This window comes from Lissotriton vulgaris, chromosome 2_1, assembly GCF_964263255.1.
Source record: "Lissotriton vulgaris chromosome 2_1, aLisVul1.2, whole genome shotgun sequence".
In the NCBI taxonomy this organism is placed as follows: Eukaryota; Metazoa; Chordata; class Amphibia; order Caudata; family Salamandridae; genus Lissotriton; species Lissotriton vulgaris.
The window spans coordinates 322,437,897-322,463,783 of record NC_141687.1 but is presented as its reverse complement, the minus strand read 5'-3'; the positions used below and the strand labels follow the sequence as shown (position 1 = coordinate 322,463,783).

The 25,887-nt window shown below is 45.3% G+C and overlaps 1 protein-coding gene across 2 annotated transcripts in view; it reads left to right on the top strand.

Annotated features, from left to right (window-relative positions):
- The window catches only part of LOC147730265 (transient receptor potential cation channel subfamily V member 1-like), a 189,825-nt gene that overhangs the window by 104,451 nt on the left and 59,487 nt on the right, over positions 1-25,887 (top strand). For both annotated transcript variants that reach the window (XM_086955034.1, XM_086955036.1), the window contains exon 4: positions 13,495-13,647. In XM_086955034.1, coding sequence (XP_086811160.1) covers positions 13,495-13,647 — 153 coding nt within the window. The remainder of the gene's footprint in view (positions 1-13,494; positions 13,648-25,887) is intronic.

Below are 25,887 nucleotides of genomic sequence, written 5' to 3'. Positions count from 1 at the left end.
CTGGAAAGGTATGTAGCAAACAAAAAAGGAGTATCACCTTAAAGATTTAGGAAATCTTAATGGGATGTGTGTTGGAAAAAAGGAAAGATTCTTCCTTCTATAAAACCCCCTCACTCACCAACCTAGTGGCGACATGCTTTCTCATCGGGGTCCACCCTGATGACCGAATGTCACTAGGGTGTGCTACAACACCTGAATTACAGTCGAGCTGGTTTTGTGTTTGAGTGCAAAAAATGGGTGTTAAAAATTGTCCTGGTATCAACTCAAGAAATATATTTTATTAGTGAGCAACTGGACAATATTAAAAACAGTGTGGAGATACTTTGAGGGTAATTATGACAAGAGTATCTCTGCAAGTGGTCTGGTCTACATGTTTCAACCTTATGATGGAAAATGCCAGGTTTTCATCAGAACCAAAATACCAAGAAAATGGATGGTCTACACCCCCTAAAAGGCGTACCCAATCCTAGATTCTTGGGAGAAAAAGCAAAAAAAAATGTTCTGCTTCAGAGTGTGAGCATCTACCAAAAATCGGCGAGCTCAAGAAAAGAGAGACCTGTGGAGGAAAAGACAGAGCGTAAATATACTGAAATACGTGCCTGTAACGATGTGAAGGATCTCTCGTGTTCACAAGCAACATGCCAATCCCATTCTGTTCCAAAGATTTACCGACCGTAATTTAGGGGGTTATCTGATAGCTTAAAGCCAATGCCAGGTGTTACTGATCCTAGCGGTCAAGGACCCCAGGTGTGGGTGAGGGCCAACAACTCACACACTTATCAATACGTGCGTGTAGGAGGCGTATATAAGTTAAGGTCACATGCGCTTCCAAACGTATGTGGCGTGGTAGTCTGAAGCAGGAAAGTACCTGGCCCACCCCCACAGGCCCACTGGTAATCCCTCCCCTGGCCGTGCATCATGGGGACCCCGGGGAGGGGCAGACAAGGCTCGACGTGCCTCCTACGAAGCCCTGGACAGGGGGATGAGGGGCTGCGACTAGTGGCTCCTAAGGTGGCTGCCCTGCCAATGTCCCCCTGCGTGGGACGCGGGCAGCGGCATAGTACCCACACCGTCATCCGCTCACCCCCAACATCATACACATTTTACACATATAATGATTACACTGGACACATTGTTTCTGGGTGAGAACTGCTGCAGGTTTATTTTCATACAACAAGCGTATGACATTTGAAGGGTTATCTTACGGGCGATCCAAGGCAGGCAGCCCCCCGCTGTCCCGCCTGCCTAATGAGCCAGACAGCACAGTGAGTCGACGCTCTGACAGTGCAGCACCTTGTAGATCCTTATCTTATACTCCCGCCCCCCCCTGTCAAGGCGGAGCGGCATGGCACATCCCGGTCGGTTCAGGCCCCCCGATCGCCCAAAGGATTAACGGGGTGCCGTCGCGGTTTCCCGGAACCTCCTGCGGCTCCAGGTCCTTGGCTCAGGCACCCTTACTGTGCCAGGCAGAGGTACCCTTACTGTACCAATCTGCCGCAGAGGTACCCTTACTGTACCCGTCTGCCTCCAGATCGCCCTGTAACTCCGCCACAGCTCTGGAGGAGGCTACCGTCGATGACAGAGCCCCCTACCTCCGAACTCCCTACTTCCATCTTGCAGCTTACCGTGCATCCGTATATCCAGGAGAAACATATCCATCCTGACTTTGGACAGTGCACGCCATCTTTTGATAATAGCCTTCCACTCTTGCCTGCACTAGTGCCTCTGCGTCGCCACGTTGAGCCCTTTTGTATGAATGCTCTACCGCAGCTGAGGACTTGGTACCCAGCCGTTCCTTACTTGGGCAATTCTGACCACACAAGCTTGCATGGCCCCAATTATTGCTGATAGCCTGCTATATAACTTTGCATGGCCTGCAGAAGTGCCCTCCCCCCCATGGTTACTAGTCCTTGCCCCATGCATGGGAAACCAGGACAAGGGAGGGGGCCCCCTAAAGGGAGCTGGTGTTCGCCTGCTATTCCATTCCGTCCCGGGGTAGCCCACATACAGAAGCAGGAAAGAGGCAGAGCTAGGGGCGGCCGGAGCTTAAGTACCTGGCCAGCCCCCACAGGCCCACTGGTAAGCCCTCCCCTGGCCGTGGGAGGGGCAGACGAGGCTCGCCGCTCCTCCTACGAAGCCCTGGACAGGGGGATGGGGGGCTGCGACTAGTGGCCACTAAGGTAGCTGCCCTGCCAATGTCCCCCTGCGTGGGACGCGGGCAGGGGCAAAACACCCAGTGTCAGTCGTTTGGCCTGGCCTATAACTGAAAGTGATTCTTCATTGATTGTTGAGTTTGTGTGTGCTTGTGTGGTATTATGAATGGATGAGTAGGTGAATGCAAGAGTGCATCAATTGGTGGTTGCATGAGCGCAAGCATGAGTAACAGACTGGATTTGAGCTTTAAAGTAACAGATTTTGTACACCGAGCATGAAGTTGTGCCCAAGTAGTTGTGTGCAGGTTTTGATCCACCTACACAATACCTGTGACATGGTGATCACTGAAGGGCATACCCAATCATGCAGTACATGTGAGGTGCTCGGTACAGGGGCAGGGAAAACCATATTATTCCTCTAAATACAGAACAAAGGTAGAATGAGCAGACAGATCCAAGAGTGCAGTGCTGAAGTGGAACAGAAGCGCTGTAGCCGGAGTCTGAAAATTAGGCAGAGAGGGCCAGATGTATCAAAGGGTTTTATCCATTATGTGCCTAAGGGAAAATGTGTTTATTCATATGGCCCTGAGTCTCTTAGGTTGTCAAACAAACAAACAGCTAGTAATTAAGAAGACATGTACTCTAGAGAAATTAAAAACACAATATTTGATGCCATCTAGTGGTGTTGCTGTATTGGCTGCATTAAGAAGGGACAAGTTAGGTCTCGTGCTTTATTATTAAAAGCATGTCATAATGCAAGAGTTTGTCCCCACGATGTTAGCCCCTTGTGATGGGTCTGCTGCTGAGGAGATTCTGGCTTTGGCAATGACTGTGAAATGATGGTATGGTGTGAGGTGGTAGTGAATCGGTGACAGCAGTGCAGCAATGGGATTAACAGCACAGGGCTATGATGTGTTAGTATTGGAGTGATAGGGGACTGGAGTGGTTATTTTGCTGTGGTGTGTGGTGTTGTGGGGTAGCTGTGAATTTATGGGGTTGATCGCCCTGGTGACAATGGTTCTGAAGGGGTCTGAGTTATACTGTGGTCGAATGGTTGTGAGGTGCTGATGGTTAGTACTGTGGGGGAAGAACATTGCAAGTGGTGAAGGGGTAGTGGAGCTGGGGTGTTGATGGAGGTGTGTACCATTGTATTGGGGTGGTATCAGTCATGAAATAATAATGTAGCATACCTATTTTTATAAGCTTGCGTGCAAGTCCTCATAAGCAACTCCTGTCCAAGAACACACATCGTGCAGGGAATTAAACCAAACATGTATCCAGGCAGTCTGTGCAGAAACAGTTGTGCAAATTGCCTACCGTAGAAGGAGTTAGTAAACATGCTTTGTTTGCAGTAGTGCATATGTGCGCACGCTATTAAAAGCACTTTGTTAGGTATGTTACCTTACCACCTCACAAGTGAGTCTACAAATCCCCACCTGCTGCTGTCCAAGAAAACATGAGACGCAAGAAATTAAATCAAGCTTTCTATCATAAAACTTTTCTCCAATGAACTGTTTACAAGTGCCCCAGTTGTAACCAGTTCCTACAGAAACCCATATTTATACAGTAATCAGAAGTATAGGTAATGTGTAAATCACCTCACCCGGTAAACTTTATATTGCTATTATACCGCAGGTACATTTGAACAGCTCAAACCAGCTAAAATAAAGCAGAGGGTTGAGAGCCTGGAAAATATCGGGACATGTATATCTTTGAGCAGAAAACAGCAACGTCGACCGGTGATGACCCTTTTTAGGTCTCGCCTAAGCCAATGCCCTTGCACATTGCTCTGGCGAGATTATAGTACGGGGAAAAGAACAGTTTACCAAAACGGCAGATTAGACACAGTTAATGTGATCTATGCGCGTCCACATCGCCAGCCACATCACACCCCACCATTTGTCTGTGCCTCGCATCAGACTTCAAAGGCTGCCGCTCCCCCCCAATCAGACTTCAAAGGGTGCCGCTCCCCCGCCCCCGCATCAGACTTCAAAGAAATGCGCTCCCACTCCCCCGCCCACCCGCCACAGCAATGCCGAGAGCTTGTCTCTGCCTGCTCTCCCGTGTGCTTGCATCTTCCTTTCTTGGCCCTGGGTGTTTTCCGTGTTCTCCCATTCAGTGCATTTTCAACCCCGTAATGATTGCTGTCCAAGCCCCATCCGCCTGCTCTCCCGTGTGCTTGAATCTTCCTTCCTTGGCCTTGGGTGTTTTCCGTGTTCTCCCATTCAGTGCCTTCTCGACTCCGTACTTGATTGCTGTCCAAGTCCCAGCCCTCGCTGCCTCTATCATTAGACACTCTCCCTGTGTTTTCCTGTTTCCCCTTGATTTTTCCCGGCTCCATCATTCTGTGCTTTGATAAATTGAACGCGCTTTGTAGCACTCAACCCTGCGTGTTCTTAGCTTCAGTCTCTGTGCTGCTGCACCACATCACTCAGGGACACCACCACATCACTCAGGGGCACCACCACATCACTCAGGGACACCACCACATCACTCAGGGGCACCACCACATCACTCAGGGGCACCACTCACGGGCACCACACCACATGACTCAGAAACACCACCACATCACTCAGGGGCACCACCACATCACTCAGGGATACCACCACATCACTCAGGGACACCACCACACCACTCAGGGACACCACCACATCACTCAGGGACACCACCACATTACTCAGGAACATCACCACATCACTCAGGGGCACCACCACATCACTCAGGGGCACCACCACATCACTCAGGGACACCACCACATCACTCGGGGGCACCCCAACATCACTCAGGGACACCACCACATCACTCAGGGACACCACCACATCACTCAGGGACACCACCACATCACTCAGGAACACCACCACATCACTCAGGGACACCACCACTTCACTCAGGAACACCACCACATCACTCAGGGGCACCACCACATCATTCAGGGGCACCACCACATTACTCAGGGACACCGCCACATCACTCAGGGACACCACCACATCACTCAGGGGCACCACCACATCACTCAGGGGCACCACCACATCACTCAGGGACACTACCACATCACTCAGGGACACCACCACATCACTCAGGGGCACCACCACATCACTCAGGGGCACCACCACATCACTCAGGGACACTACCACATCACTCAGGGACACCACCACATCTCTTGGGGACACCACCACATCACTCAGGGGCACCACCACATCACTCAGGGGCACCACCACATCACTCTGGGACACTACCACATCACTCAAGCACGCCACCACATCACTCAGGGACACCACCACATCACTCAGGGGCACCACCACATCACTCAGGGGCACCACCACATCACTCAGGGGCACCACCACATCACTCAGGGACACAACCACATCACTCAGGGACACCACCACATCTCTTGGGGACACCACCACACCACTCAGGGACACCACCACATCACTCAGAGACACCACCACATCACTCAGTAACACCACCACTTCACTCAGGAACACCACCACATCACTCAGGGACACCACCACATCACTCAGGGACACCACCACAAGACTCAGGGACACCACCACATCACTCGGGGACACCACCACATCACTCGGGTACACCACCACATCACTCGGGGACACCACCACATCGCTCTGGGACACCACAACATCACTCTGGGACACCACCACATCACTCTAATACACCACCACATCACTCTAATACATCACCACATCACTCAGCCCAACCACATCATCACTCAGCAGCACAACAGCACTGTCCTTGCTTGCTACCAATAAGCATTGCCATAGCCAATATGAGTCGCATTTAGGCATGAGTGGGAAATCCGTTACGCCCGCGGATTTTGCGGATTTTTGGGAAATCCGCAATCCGCAAATTTTGCAGATTTCCCGCAAAATCCGCAAAAAAAATCCGCGGACGTAACGGGTTCAAAAGTTGAACCCCCACTCATGTAACTATTTTACAATGGCGCCAGCAAGCTGCCAGCGCCGTTGTAAAATAGTTACAAAGTTAGCTTGCACAGGAACCACTAGATAAAACGAAGCAGGTGCTGCTTTATTTTATCTAAGTGCTTCCTGTGCAAGCTAACTTTGTAACTATTTTACAACGGCGCTGGCAGCTTGCTGGCGCCATTGTAAAATAGTTACATCATACATGCCACATTTCAGAAGCACCTTTTCCTCCCAAGCTGTTATTTACAGAGGTTTATATTTTTAGGGAAAATGTTGATCTATTCAAAATAAAAAAACAATTCTAAGAGGTATTGTCAGTTCTAGTTTTTTCCATAAGGTGCACAGAAATATGTTATTAGTCTCAGTCACAATTTAAAAGGCACACAATTATTTCATACACTGTACTACAATAAAGCAGAGCTATCTAACCATCACCATTGTAATACCTGTTCTTATGTTTTGGCTCATACTATGCTGTTTTTGCAGCTACTTACGCAATGGCAGGCAGAGAGAGGGTGATGCAAGTGCTGTGCACCCCCCACCCGTGGGCTTTCCAGGGCGCACACACAGCCGGCATGTCTGTTAAGTAGGCTGGGCGCATTGTGTTTGCATGGGTTTCTGCAAGTTCGCGAGGGTTTTGTACAATTTCGCAATTTGCGAAATTGTACAAAACCCTCGCGAACTTGCAGAAACCCGTGCGAACACAAAAAAAAAATCCGCAAAATCCGCGAGAATTCGCGGATTTTCGCAATCCACAAATTCGCAAATCCGCAAATCTGCAAATTTGCGGATTGCCAATCCGCAAAATCCGCCCATGCCTACTCGCATTAGGAAAGTGTAAGCTATTGGCTTTGTGAATAACAATGCTATTAATTTATATATTTTCAAAGCCAACACATATTTTAAAAAAATGTCATTTACAATACCAATAGCTCACACTTTCCTAATGCGAGACCTATTGCATTGCAAATGCTTGTTTAACTCTCAATGGGTGTAATTTGATTTAATGCTCGTTTAAAGAAAGAAACCCTTTCAGAGAGGAAAAAGTTTGGGGGGGCAGGGAGCTAGTTTAGGAGTTCCGGAAGCCCGTGCTCCTAGTAATCAATTCAAAAGATAATCAAAGGGCTCGTGTTCCTTATTGAAGTTAAAGAATAAGAAAGGCAGGGATTCTCACAATTATAGAGTGTGCCTATGCCGAGGTGACGGGAGTGTGCTGTTCATGTTGCCCTCACACATCCCCTAGAGGAAGTCATGTTTCATCATCGGGCGTTGCTCCTCATTAGCGTGGCACTGTAATGCCCAATGGGTCCCCCGGAGGGTCGCTTTCAGGGCCGGACTGGCCGCTGCGGGCACCGGGCAATCCCCCGGTGTGCCGCACGGGTGGGGGTCGGTTTTGGCCCCTGGGGGCCGATTTTTTGTTACAGGGCCGTTTTTGCAGCTATCGGCCCTGTAACAAAATCGGCCGAGAACCGGCCCTAACAAACAGCTTGGCGGCATCCCCAAGCCTCCGGAGGGGAGTGGGGGGTCTGACCAGGCACTTTGCCAGGGCCGGTTTTGGTTCCCAGTCCGGCCCTGGTGGCTTTTGCAGAGATCTTTTTCAGGGTTGCCATATGAATGAGAATGCAAGTGAGAGGCGTTATTTCTAAAGTGGGGTGTTGTGTGTGAGGTTAAAACTGGTAAGGAGATTTCCTAATACAATACTTTATTAATAGGAATAACCTCCCAGGGGAAAAAAACAACCTATTGAAGGTTGTGGCTACATCAGGTTTGATAGGAAACTTGGTAGTCAAACAGGTGTGGAGACAGGTAAGGGGACTGCGCTTCCGGTCTAGAGAGAGGGACTTAATGGTGGTCACTCCTCAAAAAGATTGTTGTTGTCAACATGTTTCGCGCCTATCTTGGTCTTAAGGATCTGGGGCGCTCAAAAACTGCTGTGAAGATGAGTAAACTAAGTCAGGAAGAAAACACGCACAGGTTTATAACGTACAATACGAAACATGAGGATATGAGGTTAATTTTAAAGAAGCACTGGCACTTTATGAAATGTGATCCTGTAATAGGAACACAAGTTAAAAAGTATCCAGAAATAACCTATAGAAAATCTAGGGGCATATTATCAAGAACAGCGATAAAATTATCACCGCTTTAGCGGCAGGAAACTGCTGCTAAAGTGGCGATAATGGGCTTGATAATATGCCCTTGTGAATTCCCATAGAAGCCCGTGTTAATCTGGGCAGTTTCCTGCCGCTAAAGTGGTGATAATTTTATCGCCGTTCTTGACAATATGCCCCTAAATCCTTGAGAGACAATAGAGTGACTAGTGAATATAGGGAAAGAAAGCACTGGTAGACAAACTTGGCGACGGCAAAGAGAAGGTTTTAAAAAATGTCTGAAATGTAAAGCCTGCCAGAATGAGGAAAATCTTTCTATTTTTAAAATAGTTTTTAACCCTTTCCATGCTTATGACGAGTCCAGCTCGTCATGCTGCACGGTGGTCGTGTGCTCATGACGAACTGGACTCGTCATACTGCCGCGGCGCCTCGCACGCGCTGCGAATTCCCCGCCTGTGCGGGCGTTCTAAAGGATGGGCGGAGTCATGACGACTCCAGCTCGTCATGAGCACAGCTCCACTGTGGCAGGTGATGAGCTGGACTCGTAATGAGTACCGTGGTGCTGCCGTTTGCCCTCCCCCTGCACCGCGGGGGAATTAGCCCAGCATGGAAGGGGTTCATAAAACTATAAGAATACGAGGATTTTTAACATGTAAGTAAAGTAATGTAGTCTACCCTTTAAAATGCCCATGTGAAAAAACTTATGTGGGCAGTACTACGTTACCAGTCCATAAAAGGCACCAGAAACACAGGAGAGCAATAAGTAATAACGATCAAAGCTACCCTTTGGAAAGACATTTTGAGTAACACCACCACAGTGATCCTAGCGTACTGCGTTATAGCTGTATAGCCGAAGTACCCAAAAAGCAAAGAAGAGGACATAGAGAGAAAGAACTAAGGAAACTGGAAACCTATTAGATCTTAGCGTTAGACAGTAAAGAGCCGAGAGGACTCAATGTGGACGAGGACTTGTTCACATGCCTCCATTAACTGAAACTGTACTAAACTACACACTCAAGAAAGCCAACGTTTAGTTGTTTATTATATCTAATAAAGGTAAATACTAGCACTAGCACTTTAATAAGTTTTGCACAGCACTAGCACTTTTATGGTTTCTATGTATGAAAATAATACATTAATTAGTCACTAGCACTTTATATTTGAGAGGTATGAAGATGAGGGCAATCCATTTAAAACAATGGTTGTATAAATAAAGGAAGCACATGGAACATGAATTGTTATGCACTTTATTAAGCAATGTACTTGACGTTTGTCTACTCCCGTCTTATTTGCAGACTAGTTTACACTCCGGTATTTGCCTAATATATTCAATTTAGAGAATGTGCATCGTATCATTAATAATGTAAAATCAAATAGAACACATTCATACATTATGTGCGAAAGCTTTTCAAATTGAGGCACTAAGGCACTTTAATTTGGAGTGAGGGGGAACTTTCCCATTTCTATTTATCAAATGTGAGATTTTAAAGAATTTTAAAATTGTTTTTATGATGTCATATTTAAATTGTAATATTGCATTTTACAGTTTATTATTTAAACAGAAGTAATGTTTGATAACAAGCTCTTATGTATAACGGTAATTAACAATGCGGAAATGTGTAAATGCTGTTACTTGCAAAATAAACATGTTCCAAGATGGCATCTGAAAGTGTTTTCCCAAATATCTCTCAGTTTACATTGTCCTCATTCTATGTAATCTTTTTCTCCTTTACCCGCCACTTGTCGAGTAAAGTGACATGTATTTAAAAAACAGAAAAAACATGGCTCTTTATAGTGACCAAGGCTGCAGGTGGCTGCCGAAACGCGTAGATATGCCATCACCGCTGAAATAAAATTTGAGTGGCTGAAACTTAGTGGATGCTGGTCTTTTCCTTAGATGGAAGCAATTTGCAAATTTGAATATATAAATATATATATATATATATATATATATATATATATATATATATATATATATATATATATACACACAAGGGCACATCTTGCCAGAAACGCGTAGCTGCTTTCTGTTGTTCAATAAAAAACAACTCTGCTGATGTGATGTGGTCCGTCTCCTTCCTGTTTGCTGGTGTGCTGCGTGGTTGCTGAAACACCGAGAGATCCAGAGGAGTCACGTGCTGTATATATATATATATATATATATATATATATATATATATATATATATATATATATATACAACCACTGTGATGTAGTTCAGAGCCCTGCCTCGCAGGTCGGTGCGGTGCATCTGTCCACACCATCAACCCTCCATCAGTCCCCCGCTGAATTGTATGCAGCGGTGTTGCACCATCGTCTACCAGTGTCGATCTGCGCTCTCATTCGACGTCCAGTGGGTATGCTGTGGTGTTGCTGATATGCTGACTCAGTAAATATGTTTGCAGCGGGCTCCAAATGTCCCAGGGTTATTAGGTAGGGGTAACATCACAGAATGATATGTCTTGCTACCAGTCCCCTAGGTCTGCGATCCACACCCCACACAATGGACACCCGTCTCTTTACCAGCAACAATACCACCAAGATGAAATGGCAGGTTGAGGGCAGTATCTCCAGTGTATCGCAGTAAGCCGATCTTGGGGGTTCAATTCCACAACCTCCGTCACCATATCTGGGAGCACCCGGCTCGCTTCCTGACAATATTCAGCAATAGCGGGGCATTCCCAAACGAGGTGCAGAAAATATGCCCCCGGCGCACCACATCTAGCACATCAGGAGTGCAAGCACAATTTGTGTGAGAAAAGATTTAAGGGGATGTGGTAAATTCTGTGAATGTATTTAAAGGAAACACGTCAGAGCCTGCCACTGGGGGAGAGGGTTCCCATGGGGCTGCTTGGAGCTATTAGGGTGATAAATACCACACAACCCTGGAGCACTGATAATCATGCCTATCTCACTCTTTTCAAAACTCATTTTATATAAAAGCTTTGCACAACACAGGAAGAAATATGAATAATGCACTACTTCAATCCCACTGTTCCCTAGAGCATGTAAGAACACACTGTTATGGCATTATTTATTATCATTTATTTGTCTGGGAGCTAAAGCAATTGACAAAGCAACTAAGTCTTTGGTTGTGTTTGCATTATTTAACATTCACAAAATATGACTCAACTTCAAAGTAACAATAGGTACAAAGACAAACAGTGTAAACATGCATTTGGAAGAAGTTGAAAGTAATCTCCCTAAAAGTAATTAGCTGTTGGCTATTTTGTTTCCGTCTCTGCAGCAAAGGACTGTTATACAGAACAGATAAATTACATTTATAAACATAACATTTTAAAGACAATCTTTGAAGACAGAAAACATATTTCCTAGGAAATTAAATTCATATTTACGTTAGCAAGTGATTCACAAGCAAATACAGTACTTCTTTACCAATAAACGTACATTTTATGTTATCACCATATGCCACAGTTAAGTGCCTATGAAGCAGACAAAAGCTGCTGCTCTCAAAAGCAAGATCTGACAAAGCCAAGAAGTGCGCTCTGCATATGAGTCCTGAACAAAACATTGAAAACAGTCTGCAGCAGCCAAAAACTGAAGAAATAATTACTTTCTGTATACATGCGTCAGTGAGATAAATACATTTGCGATGATTCAGAGTATTTTTGAGTCATACAATAGTCCTGTATTCATTGTAATCTAGGGCACTCCATAGCCACTCCACTCCACTCCACTTGCCACTGTGTAGTTATAGTTAGGTCAGAATGCTGTTAGGAAGAACACTTGTTTGTTTTGCTAATATCATGGGTACCGTTTGACGAATCTTCATGACATATTCCCTCCGAAAAAAAGTTTCGCTACCTCAGCACCTTCCTGGAAAGTTTTGGGGTGATCCATCAAGCAGAGGCTGACAAAAAGTGGCCCAAAAACACATTTCCCCCAATGCAATTTCTCATGGGAATTTTAGGAAATGTTGTAGAAAAAATATCTGAACAGAATGACACCAAATTTGGCAGAAAGCCTGATCTTTACTCAGAAAGTGTTGTTTTTGTTATTTGATGTAAATTATGGTTTAGAAGTTAGTGATATATTGATAGTTGCCCCAATGAGAGTCCCGCTAAGCTCCAGCGGTACTGCAAATTAAAAAAATAGAGCGATCTAATTAGTCTACCCATCTTTTTATCCCATTGGCCATCTCGGTCCAGCGTGACCAGTCCTGAGCCCACTGGACTGAGCAATCTGACTGGCTGACCGAAACATCAAAAGCGATGATGCAGCTGCCATTACAGGACACAGAGATTGGACAAACTTTGCGTCCAACCCTTTTGTGCGCATTGTCAAAAGGTGTGATCTGTGAGGGAGTTCACTGAATATGAATAAAAACAGAGAAATTCTTTAAAACAACAACGGTTAATGTGAAGTTATAGTCAGGTAAGGTAATAAGATCTTACTTTACATTAAAATACCTCAGAAATTCCCTTAAAAAACAAATGTCAAAGTAATGTTATAATTAGTTTAGGCACTATGGTTTTAGCTTACGTTAAAAAAAAAATAGAAATTCACTGGAAAAAACCTACGGTTAAATTGACTCTTAGGTTAGGTCTTGTAATGGTATATAGGGTCAATGTTACAGGGGTGGGGGTTTGGAGTTTTACACCACCTCTAAATAAATATATTTTCTGATAAGTAGTTGGGTACAAGTGGTTTCAGTCGGGTATGGTAAGGTGTCTCTCAGCTGTAACCAGAAATGTTTACATATACACAGACAAAAATGCACACACTCTCTGTTTTGAAAGTCTTAAAAAAATATAGGTTATTTTGAAAAATCTTGTGTTTTCTCTAACTTACCAATCCTATCAATCTACATTCCTCTCCCTTTCCACCTCTCTACAAGCCCCTCTCAAGCGCCCTACTTGTTCTATAATTTATTTTAACATTAAATGCCAGTGTGATTGTTGAAAAACTTGAAGTTTAACCCCCATCAATCTCACTGACCAAGTTACGCCCCTGATGATATATATACTACTCTTTAAAACAAAAAAACACTGAAATTCACTATAGGTTGCACTGCCTTAGTGCACTGATTATCACCTCATATATTACATCACTTATGACATATTAAATAACCTAATTGATGACATCACTGATGATATCTCAAATGACATCATTGATAACATCACTCATGACATCATCTTCAGATTACTAAATCGTTAAAAAAAATAATGATAATCAATAATGACTTGCGAATATGGACACACACTACACTACTCTAGTACATAACAAGGTAAAACCAACATCAGCTCTGTCTCCTTTCTCTACTCCCAGATCCGCTGACTGGGAAGACCTGTCTGCTGAAGGCCATGCTGAATCTGAGGGATGGGACGAATGACACTATTCCACTCCTGCTGGAGGTTGCTGAGAAGACCGACAACCTGGAAGAGCTGGTGAACGCCTCATACACCCATCCTAACTTCAGAGGTAAGAACGGTATGGTTAGAATGAACAGCATGCAAAAGGGAGATGAGGGTTCTGTGTGTCAGGGATCACAAACTTACAATACGTCTGGACTGATAGGGCACCTAACCTCCCTCCCGCCCAAGGAGGGAATATGCTGGAAGCATGTACTGCCTTTGTTGTGATCTTAAGTGTCTAGCGGACAACAGGCATTATGGAATATTAGTGCGGCTTCACAGCATTGTTAGTGGTTAGGTCTATAGAATAATTAGGCGTTGTTTGACGGGCTGATCTGAGAGGTCAGTGTGTAGGCTGTTTTTGGGCTGTTCGTGGACCTGTTTTGCAGCTAGATGGGCTGATTTTATATGTTGATTTCCTCTCAAAACACACCCACAATCACAATTGTGGGTGTGTTTTTTACAAGTGGAAAGCTGCCCTGATGTGCAAGAATGGGCCATTTTGTTTTAGCGGTCTTATTCACTATTGGAGGACACCTTTACTTTGGTGCTTGGGGCTATATTCTGTCCCACACTTACCTCGGCAGGTAGCTTCGCATTTTGGACTTACGGATTTCATCACAGATTGGAGTCTGTTTTCTTATTGTTTGAACTGAATCCATACTACTGTGCTTGTGATTGATATGCTGCTGTCATGTATATTTTTTGTTTTATATGTGTTGAAGTGTTTTGAGGGCCCCTAAATACATCGATTTGAAATTGGCAATGGCATATACAATAGCACACACGCTGCTTTCAAGGGACTGATGGCGGAACGATTTTATGAGAGGGGTGTGCAGGATACAAGTACATGCCATGTTTGTTGAGAGGTGTGAAGTTTTGGAAATACCCAAACAATATAAATGTCATCATACCTCCAAAAAATGAAAGAAAAGTAATGCAAATCAGTGTGCGGTAGAATAGAAACATCTCCCATGGTCATTAACCCCTCCCACATTATCCTTCTTATTTCACCATCTAGAATGTTTATCCTTTTTAATATAATTATTCAACTTTTTACTGAAGAATTCCCAGTTGTCTTCTTTAATATGTTCATTGAAAATAATATCAGAGTCGTAATCTTCTAAAAAACAGAACATCTCTCAAAGATGTTCATCAGACAAATATACTTCCGTTTCACTCTGGTTGCCATATTTTGCAATAAGTTTTAAGACTGGCTAATATCAATTGTTTAGCATCTTATGTAAGGTTTAAAAATGAAAGAATCACCCTATATAATGTAATGATTAGATATGCTGCTCGTGAAGTGTATACACCGGGTGCCCGTTTATGTTTTTACCCCAAAACGGAAGCACTATGTGAGTAAGAGAGGGCCTCACATTTACAGAAGAGCTCTTGTGACCCCCAGTTTGCACCCATCATACGTTCTTCGTGGTACCGCACCTTTGTACTGTACAGTAGCATACTGGCATTTATGTGGTATAGTACAGTCACATCCTGGTGCGACCTTTTCACTCTTTGGGTTCCCTTGAGCACACTGACATTTCTACTGGCAAGATCTTTCTGGCTGTATTTTTGTTGTTTCTGGTCTCTATTATCGTTTAATCTTAAGTCTGTGATTGCTTATTAGCCATAAAGGATCCACCTTAGGTAATTGTATTTCTTTTCTTGCCATTTTTGGCCCTGTTTGGTAAATACATCCTTGGCCTTAGACTCAGTGAGGGTCTATTCACTTCTAACCTCTTAGACCCCCTAAGTCCCTGTTAAGGTCTTGGGAATTGCTTCTCAGCGATGCACAGAAGTCATCAGACGCTCCCTGTGCTTGGTCTGGACAGAAATGGGGCGACAGCCCGGTGTGGAGGGAACAGGGCCAACATGATGTCTTTGTTAAGCCACAACAAAAGTTTGCCTGCGACATCTTGGATCAACCTTAGTTTCTGAATTGAAGATTTGGGGAGGCCGCGGCAGAATCCATTGCATCCGTTATTTAAACATTAGATAAAGGGATTGACTATTGAAACCCTATGAAGCAATGAGGACAACTGTGCATGTCTTGTAGCACTCCCAGGTGACAGAAGCAGTTTTTGGATGCTTACGCCGTGAGAAATGGGGGAGGTGCCATCAGCTGATACTTGGAAGCAACAGATATGGAACATGTTTGGTGGTACATTAAAGAATGTGAAAAGCAGAGGTGTGCAAACGACTAGAAGTCCTCGCATAACCAATGAAGGACTGATTTGCTTCCATCAGCTTCTAGATTTCATGAAGAAGTGAAATAAGGAACGTGATCCGATTCATGCCAGATATGCACATTTTATTTACAGGAGGGGTTTTGTCCTACAGGACCAGGCGGGTCAAATTCATAATAGTAAACCACAGATGCCTGGTCTCGGGTTCAATGCTGTTTTTTAATTTTCAGCAAATATGAGCTCTTTATTGAATTGTGAGACTCATTGTTACTTCACTTATTTTAAATATTTTTCTTACTTTTACAATTCAGTAAGAGGTTGTAACACATCTTAAATCAATTTATAACATAAATCATAAATCGTGAATCAATTACACATGAAGAAATCATGACATGAATGATTACATAAACATTACAAACATAGCATAAACCAACTTAATGTAAAGGTACACCAGAGACTTTTTGGAATTCAGTCCTTTCCCTTAATTCCTTTTGTAAGTTTTAGGACTGAGACACACTATAGGCATATTATATGTAAAAGTTCACGAGAGTCCTACACTGCGGGACATCCTTTCTATTTAGTGCCTTGTAGTGGGTTTGAGAGGTGGATCTCGTTTGGAAATGCCGACGCGTTTCCAAACCCGATGTAATTGGCCGGGTTTTTCCTCAGGGCAAACCTGGGTACCTAATGGATTAAAAATCAAGTTTTAGTCTCTGCTCTTTCTCTTATTGTATATGTATTCGAATGATAGTGGGGCATAAAGTACCTGATTGTTTCAAAGACGCGAAGTCGTCTATGTAGTTAGTTTCCTGACCTTGAATCTGTATCAAGAGAAAGGAGACCGTCAGTTGTCACCTTCTCTCTATATGTTATGAAAACATGGGCATTATGATTTATGTTATAAATTGATTTAAGATGTGTTACAACCTCTTACTGAATTGTAAAAGTAAGAAAAATATTTAAAATAAGTGAAGTAACAATGAGTCTCACAATTCAATAAAGAGCTCATATTTGCTGAAAATTAAAAAACAGCATTGAACCCGAGACCAGGCATTTGTGGTTTACAGATATGCAAATTTAGCATCCATTTTGGGACATTATTTGGGTGTATTTTGTTAATTTACAGCTGCCCCTGAACTTTTTGGTGTCAGTGTCAGTGTCTGAGCCAATTTGATTGTACCAACAGCACCCAGTAGAAGCATCCCCCAACCCGCTTCATTGGTCACACCCCACCTGGCCCTCTACTTGGAGGCTGGACCATGGCAGCCCCAGCATTGCTCCTCGCCTTACTTATCCAGGAAGCTTCTCTCTAGTTCTCCCTCTGCCCAAATAGTCCTTTGCAGCTCCATGAAGGCTACAAGGCTTTAGCCATTACCTAATTTCTAATGCATTATGCAGAGAAAGGCTCTGCTAAAAGTAACCTGCAGAGAAAACATCTGCATAAATGTTACACTTAGGGTGGGTTTGATTGCAGTGAGTATTACCTGGTAGTGCTGAAAATATTATCTTAAAATGCCTCGAAAAACTTTTCAACGATGAAGAAGTTAAACTTTCACATTTTGCAAAGGGTAAAACTTGGGAGTTTCTTTGGCAAAAAATAAAATAAAATCTAACAATGTTTTGTAGAAGTAAAGGAAATATGGGATTGTTCGCTATTCCATGCATCTCTTATGTATGCAATGCATGTGGATATTCGGCAGTGACACTGGGTCTCGCTGCTGTCCACATTAACCTGTCCGGCTCAGAGCCACACTGCAGGCTGAAGCAGGCCCCGCAGCCCGGATCCAACCCTGATCCCTGTGCTGAAGATGGGGCTCTTAGTGATGTCTGGATTCCGCCACCCGCGCGAGGCACAGTCCATTAGGCGATGATGCTTTTGAGATCCCATTTCCTGCTGAGACAGTGAGCAGAAGTAATTAAAAAGAGCCTTATTGACATGGTCTGGTCTGGTGCCAGGTGGCCGTCAGCACGGGCCTGGCTGATGACTGAGAGCCAGAGACAGGTGCAGACATTGTGCTGAGGGCGTCTTCTATTTATGCCTGTGTTTTGTGTTTTATAGCTTGCAGTAGACAGCGGGTGGGGCAACAGCGCCAGTTACAGTAAACATGGCAGAGCACAGCCCGGCAGACAGATAAATATTCGCAATTACAGACAGTACGATAGGTAAAATCAGGGGAACTATGCTTACGAAAACCAAAAATTAGGATTTGCTTTATGTGAACAATATAAAAACAGTGCCGATGGTAAACCTTTAGAAAGTACCTTCCTCTCAAACAAGATAGCTTTCAAGTACAGTGAGTATAACATTCTTTATAAATATCACCTCATAGGATCGTTTTTTAAAAGATGTACGTAGTGCAGGTGGTAGACGCCATTTTGGACGCCATTTTGGCGGTTGGGGTTTGTCCTTTAATCGCATATTTCCACCATTTGAATGGTCTTGCAGCGCTTCCAGAATCTTGAGCCCTTTTCTAACATCTTTGTGATTGTCATTGAGAGAATCACGATGGTGTGGTGTCATTGTGTCTGGTCAATGAAGTGTGATCAGCCCAACGTACTCTTCAATAATAATCTATTTACAATACGCTAAGGGTACATATTCTCGTGGACTTTGGTGTTTATGTTCTTACTTTGGGGTAGATATCAATAGCTTGTGAGTTCCCCATACGAAGTGGAGTAAAATAAGGGAGTGACTCTCTCTCTGAAAAAATGTTGGTCGTGCAGCAGGGAATAAGGTAATCCCTTGACAGAATTAAGGATGCCTCACACAATTAAAAGGTTGGACGACTGTTGCCATCCTACCCGATGATTGTATCGTTTCATCATTGGCCTCCTGCTCCAGCTACAGGCTGGCGGTGCAATGCCTGCCGGGTAGCACTGGGTGCTACTCTTTGGCGGAGTTCTTTTATTCCTGGCCAATAGATGCATGTGTGTGAGGGGCCTAAAGAGTGCAGTAGTGAGCGTGAGTGAAGAGTTAAAAGAGGTCAGTGGAGTCCATTGAGAAAACTTTAATGGTATGGCTCACTGCCTCGTTAAAATTGGTGAAGGGAGGGGTACCGAAGCACAAAGAATAAGGTAATTTGGCCTCGTTCAACCCTCGCCTATGGTGCGGTCAACATGTTTCATGCCTCTCGGGCAATTCTTCAGGACCTAAGTAAGCTCATCAACTTGCAGGGAATTTCAAACCATTAGAAAGAAATAACGTATACAACCTGCATGGTATGGCAGGAAGGAATCCTACGTGAATTCCCGCCCTAGGTGTGGGGAGAGAAGGAAAGAAGGACACAATCATTCCTGGGCCCATCAAGTGGAAAATTTGCACGTGGAAACATAATGCAAAAGTAGGTATGGTTCAATGGCCTATACCAAAACACAGTGAAGGTGCAAGAGAGAGAGAGAGAATAAACGAGGAAGGGGTTTACACTGTGTGTGCCATATGTCATCAATGATACATTAGTTCGATATACATCAGGCTTTACACTCCATGCTTAATCACTCATCTGTGTTTCACAGCCAAGGGGTAGTGTAATAATTAAACTTAAAATTTGGAAACAGAACCATGAGCACTTCAATGGGGGAAGGAATAGTGGGATCACCAGGGTGGAACACTCTCAAGAAGTCCTTACCCTTAATCCCTGGTAGACGGTCCCCACAGACTGTCCTTGTGGGGCCTGAGCTGTAAGGTAGTTACCTAAATAGGGGGGGGGGGGAAACAATCTGTTTATGATCGTGGTTAATGTAACAGAACGGTTTCAAGTGGGCCCTGAGGTGATTACACCTACAGGATCGCCAATTGATGCCACAAAAAAACACATCGTGTCCGTTGACCACATCTTACCTTATTCGCTCGAGGCACTAGGCTTGTAAGCACCTACCCCTACCACAACGGCGAGATCACAGGACAGCCGGTGGATCGGTGTGTAGCCGAGCTGCTTAAGAAGCAGAATGCCGCGGGCGCCGTGAGTGGGCGTGTTTGGGGAGCGTTGCTAGGTAACGCGGCCAAGCGTGGTGTGGAAAGAGAGGGCAGTCAGTAGCCGGTAAGCATTCAAGGTGGAGCGCCATCTTGGAATAGAGCAGCCCCAATTGTAGGCGAATGCGACGGGTACCTTAATGGATGTGGATGGATGGTGCTTAGACTGGAGTGGAAACAATCTAAGCATGGTTTATCAGGCTAGCATATTCCAAGGAACAGAATCATTGAGACCATGTGCATCTGTCTGGAGACGATGTACCCACCGCTGTTCCATTCTGTATAAAGCTTGTTGGTAAATGGAAGGGTGGCATTCAAGGACAGTCCATTGTATATTCTCCGCCAAGTGATTCTGTTCTCTGCAGTGTTCATACAGCCTGGTGTGTATCTTTTTACAGCGGATGTTGCTGTTATGTTCCATGATGCGTAGTTTGACAGTGCGCATCGTCATACCGATGTAGGTCAACTTACATGGGCACGTTAACATGTAGATGCATTTTGCGCTGCTGCAGTTCGTATGCTTGTTAATGTGCCAGGTGAAGTCATTCGGAAGTTCTATGGTTTTACCCTGGATAGTCTGAGGGCATACCACACATGATCCACATCGATAATGGCCCGTGACGGGGGCAGATCCCAGAGTGTATTCAGGGGGCGAGTGCTCGACTTCTTGGGGCGAGTATGGATCAGGGTGTCCTTGAGGTTGAATGTCCTCTTAAATGCAAAGCGGGGCCGAGGTATATCTAGGCCCGCCGTATTTAGGATTCCCCAATGCGAATTCACCGTCTTCTTTATAAACGTAGAGTTTCTAGTGTAAGACGTCACACATGTGATCGTGTCATCTTTCTCCTTGGTGTGGACTTCCAGGAGCGAGTCTCTGTTGTTATTGAGAGCCCTTTTTGATGATTTCTTAAGAAGTCGCGTAGGGTACCCCCTATCCTGGAGCTTGTGTTGTAGGGTATTGGCTTCTTTTGTGTAATCTGTTACTGAGGAGCAGTTCCTGCGAAGCCGTAGAAATTGCCAGAAAGGCAAGTTATCCCTTAAGGCTCTGGTGTGGTGGCTGTTATACAGAAGCAGGCTGTTCCTGTCAGTCTCTTTCTTGAAGAGGGTCGTAGTGATTGCTGTGGGATCCAACTTGATTGTCAGATCTAAAATGGGTACAGAGTCCTCGGAGATCGTGCCTGTGAATTTCAAAAAGGGATCTTGCAGGTTAATCCACGTGCAAGAGGCCTCACAGCTGGTCCGATCACCTTTCCAGAAGACTAGAATGTCGTCGATATAACGACGCCAAAGGGTGAGATTTTCTCGGAACGGGTTCTGTTCAGATGGGTAAATGTAGTTTTTTTCAAAAGTCGCCATATAAATACAGGCCAAGCTCGGTGCAAACGTAGAACCCATCGAAGTGCCGCGGATCTGGTGGTAGAGCTGGGACTCGTACCTGAAAAAGTTTTCAGTGAGGGCTATGTGGGCTAGTTCCATGATGAAGGCTATAGGGGTGGGAGAGGACCATTCTTCCTGCCGCAGTGTGGAATCCACAGCCTCCAAGGTGGCCTGTTGCGGGATGTTGGTGTATAACGCCTCTACGTCTAAAGTTAGGAGGAGATCAACATCTTCTCTACCGTCCACTTCATTGATCAGACGTAGGACGTCTCTGGTATCCTGGAGGTAAGAAGGAATTTGCTTCACCAAGGGCTGAAGAAAGGCATCGCAGAATTGGGATAATGGCTCCAAGAGTGACCCAATTCCGGAGACTATAGGTCTCCCGGGGACTGGGGTCATCCCCTTGTGAATCTTGGGGAGAGTATAAAAGTAAGGCGTGACAGGTTCCGTGGTGGTAAGGAAGTAGCCTCTTTCTTGGTAATCCATTCGTTCGTCTCTCCCTCAATTATGAGGCTCATGATGGTAGTCGTCAGCCCTTTAGTAGGGTCCTCAGTGAGGGGTCTGTAGTGAGTATTATTAGACAGTTGTCGTCTACATTCGCGGTTGTAGTCCTCATAGTCTTGGATGACCGTTGCTCCCCCCTTATCTGCCTGTTTGATGACAATAGATTCATCCTTGCCCAGGTTGATGGATGCTTGTCTTTCTGCAGACGTCAGGTTGTAGAACTGTTTGGCGTATGGTTTGTTCTTCAGGCTCGTCAGGACTGCTCGTTCGAAAGTCAGGACTTCCGGGGGGACCATCCCATCAGTGGGAGTAAAAGTGGACGGTTTCCTCAATCCAGTGTCTTGGCTGGTAGGCTCAGGTTTGTTATCAAAGAAAGCACGGAGGCGTACTTTCCTAAATAATTGTTTTATCTCAATCATTTCCTGGAAGCTGTCTGGGGTGGGTGTCGGGACAAACCCGAGACCTTTTTCCAGGACGCTCTTCTCTGTCGGTGAGAGGACTTTCTTGGAGAGATTGACAATCAGACTCTTCTTCCCCTGGAGGCTGTGCTCCTGGTTTCCATCGAGGTTGGCGGTGTCGGTTGGTCTTGCCACTGTACTCCTTTCTGCCCGCCTCGCTTTCGCCCTCTTCCTCTGCCCCAACCTCTGCCTTGAAAAGGTGGCGGATTCAAAGGGTAAAACTGTGGAGGACCTTGTGGGAAGAATGGGTACTGCCAGGGTGGTGTCATATGAGGCGGGCCATAGAATGTTGGACCTTGTTGGTAACCGTGCTGTCAGTTGGTGCGTTGTGGGGCCCGGGTGTTTCTTACAGGATAGCCTCCACTGGAATCGCTGCTCGTAGAGCCACGCCTGTTGTTGTTATCTGAATTATCATCAGAAGAATAATTGGTCTTTTCCCTTTAAAACCATCCTTAAGATAGGGGTAGACTTTCTCTTTCTCGAATTTAGTGATGTCTTTTTGGAGTTTAGTTGTTTTTTGTTTTAAGAGAAATTCGTGATGGTCTGCCATTTCTTGGTTAATCTCAGCTAACTTGGTGGTGAAGGCTGCTTTGTTATTTTTGTTAATGGCGCTCTTCATTGTAGCTTCTAGGGCTGAGATTTTTTCTAATAAGGTATCAGAAAGGCGTTTCGCCGTTTGTGGAATCAGGAAAAGTAGGTCTTTAGTGCATTTCCAGGATACCTGGCACCAGTCGACTTTAAATTGCTTGTCCTCCAGAAATAGTCTCGGGACAATATTGACGATTAGGCCCTGTGGGGCTATGTTGCTCCTCAGGTATTCGGTCATCATAATACCATGGATCGTGATTCTTATGAATTCTTTTTTCATCTCCGTTAATGTCGACCATTCGTCATTGGATGTGCCAGATGTAGAGGCAGTAGGGTTGGTCAGCAATGGTGGCGCTGTTCTCAACGCCTCGGCTATGGCATCCTCATCGAAACTCAGGCCCGGTACATCCTCCATATTGATGGGAGATGATCAAGGTACGGAAGGATATGCTAGCCAGAGAAGTGCAGGCTCTGATTCTGGATTAATCAGTGTTACTGGTTAGAGATGGGCCAAACTAGTGAGAATTTTTCACCGTTGGTAACCCGAAAGTCCCGTGGTGGAAACCCACGCAGGGAAATTCTAACAACAAGGAGGGACAGATAAAGGACAATGCTTACCGGGGTCCAATGTACGTGTCCTACAACTAGATATCAATAGCTTGTACAGAGTTCCCCATACGAAGTGGAGTAAAATAAGGGAGTGACTCTCTTTCTGAAAAGTGTGATCAGCCCAACGTACTCTTCAATAATAATCTATTTACAATACGCTAAGGGTACATATTCTCGTGGACTTTGGTGTTTATGTTCTTACTTTGGGGTACACAGGTGTTTATTTCCAGGCCAGATGACACTGCCCTTTGGAGTAGCATTGCTCGACAAATACATAGTTTTGTTACAGTGTGAAGTGCATGCCGGTGTTGTATGTTTAAAACAACATTTTCTGAATGGTTCTTTTGTGGTGCATGTAGAGTGAGGATTGGAATGCTTGCAGACGCACAAATGCATTTGCACTTATTAAGCAATTTACACATACACAATGCTAGCGTGGTATAGTGTTGCATTGTGAATGTGTACCAGAGGCAGGGAGTGGATATCCCAGTGTGGGGACGTCGTGAAACTTTGAGTAAACACACAGAATTGTCAGTTTATTGGTTCTCACAAACCAGAGCTAGACCAATTTCCACCATTTAAGTTCTAGTTCTCCTCTCTATGATGGACTTGGCATACAGCAACCTTTGAGACATCATGAGAAGTTCTGATGTTGGTAGTGTTGCTTTTGGGGCACACCAGTAGGTGAGGGGAGGGAAGCACAGACATGGACAACCAAATAGTGTGATAAAGGCCGCTTTATTGGAATCAGGTGCACCTACAACAATATCCCACCTGGCCTGTGCCGAACAAAACTACTGCTCACTAAATAACAACTGCCTGACAGCCCCCCACCACCACCCCTAAAGTTAACCCCAACATTGCAACTGAAAATACAACACATCCGCTCAGCAACCTACCCCTCGACTGAATGCCACAGTGACCTCAATGACCTCACCCCCGCCTACCATACAGTCCCAGGCCTCCAGTAAAACCACCCTATCTCCTTAGGAAAGCGCCCCCCAGTAACCGCACCTGTTCCAGCGACACCACAACTGTAAACACCCTAAACCAGTGCACCATCGACCAACAAAACCCCTCAGACCAGGACAAAACCCCACCACCCCAGACCCAGAGGAAAAATTACAGGGTGGGAGGGACCACAAAACTTCCTACGGACCCCTGGCTGCTGTGTCACTGCACCACAAACAGTGTGCAGTGACACAAAATGGCTGGTTAAATACTGGGCAAGCCCAAAACAAGCCCAAGGAGCCCAACCAGCCCAACCAGCCCAAAACGCCCCAGCTACGGTGAGCCCCGGGTGTCAAGCTTCCTCCCCCCCTTCCCCTGGTGCCCCAAACTTCCCCGGGGGAAGAGCCTCCCGCTGGTCGGCCACCCCCCCAAATCCCCATTGGTAGTATCTTCACAAGTTCAGGTCAACAGTGATGGAGAGCGGGCCGTTTACAAACAAGTCCCTAAACTCTTGGATCAAAGCGTAGCGTGGATCCAGGTGGAAAAAGTGCCACTCAGCCGAAGCAATGCGTCGGTATTGAGATGTGGCAAAGCTGCAGTGTGAGGTCCTGTTGAACCGGCATAAAGGATACCATCGATAGGGCTTGAAATGCGAAGTCCTGGCTTTGGGAATGCAGCGCGCAGCTGGCAATGCATCAGTTCCAATGAGCTGTGGTGCTGCAATGTGGAGTCCGTCGCCACCAAAGTTGCTATCGACGAGAGATGTGAGAACTTGGGTTGGAGATGCGCTGCGCCCTTGGTGATACATTGGTTCTGAGGACTGCGAGAGAGATGCAGGTCATGCAGCAGTGGCGATGCGTCTGTTCTGCTCGGGGTTGCACCGTTCAGCCGATGGGCTGCGTCGCTTCTGTGCCAGAATGGGTCGCTCAGCAGAGAAGATGCTTCAGTTCTACTTGAAAGCACCTTAGTTCCCATTTCCAAGGGTCCAGGACTGGGATGACACCACTTGGCAGGGTTGACTTACAAATGGCAGAGTCCAGGTGCAGGTGCAAGGTTGCTGGAAGCTTGTTATGTCCCTGAGGCTTCAGATCAGAAGGCCAGCCAACTAGCCCTTAGAGTCACTCTGGGTTCTGGGTTCAAAAGATGTAGGTCTAGTCCTTCTCACCCAGGTAAGAGGGCAGCAGGCATCAAAGCAAAGCATGAGTCCAACAGAGTACCAGTACTTCAGCAGCACAGCAGTCCTTGTTCCTGGCAGACTTTCCACAGGTCCAGAAACGTACTAAAGTAGTGGTGTCTGAGTTCCTTCTTTTATACTCAGTTATGCCTTTGAAGTGGGGAGAAACATCTAGAGGCAAGCCTTTGGAGTGCACAGATGCACTGCCCTGCCAGACCTGGCTCCAGACTAACTATAGAGAGTATGCAGCCCTTTGTGTTTATTTATTTATTGATCTATTTTTTATTTATGAAGTTTTATCAGTGCGAACAAGACCAACATTTTGGTGTCAGAGAGCTGTACAGCCTAACAAATAGCATCAAATATACAAGGAGCAAAATATAGAACATACAGCATGAAAAAATAATACAAAGAGACATAGTGAAAACACCAGCAATGAAATGAAATTGACATGGATACTCACCTTAGATAGGAAGGAGATTATTCA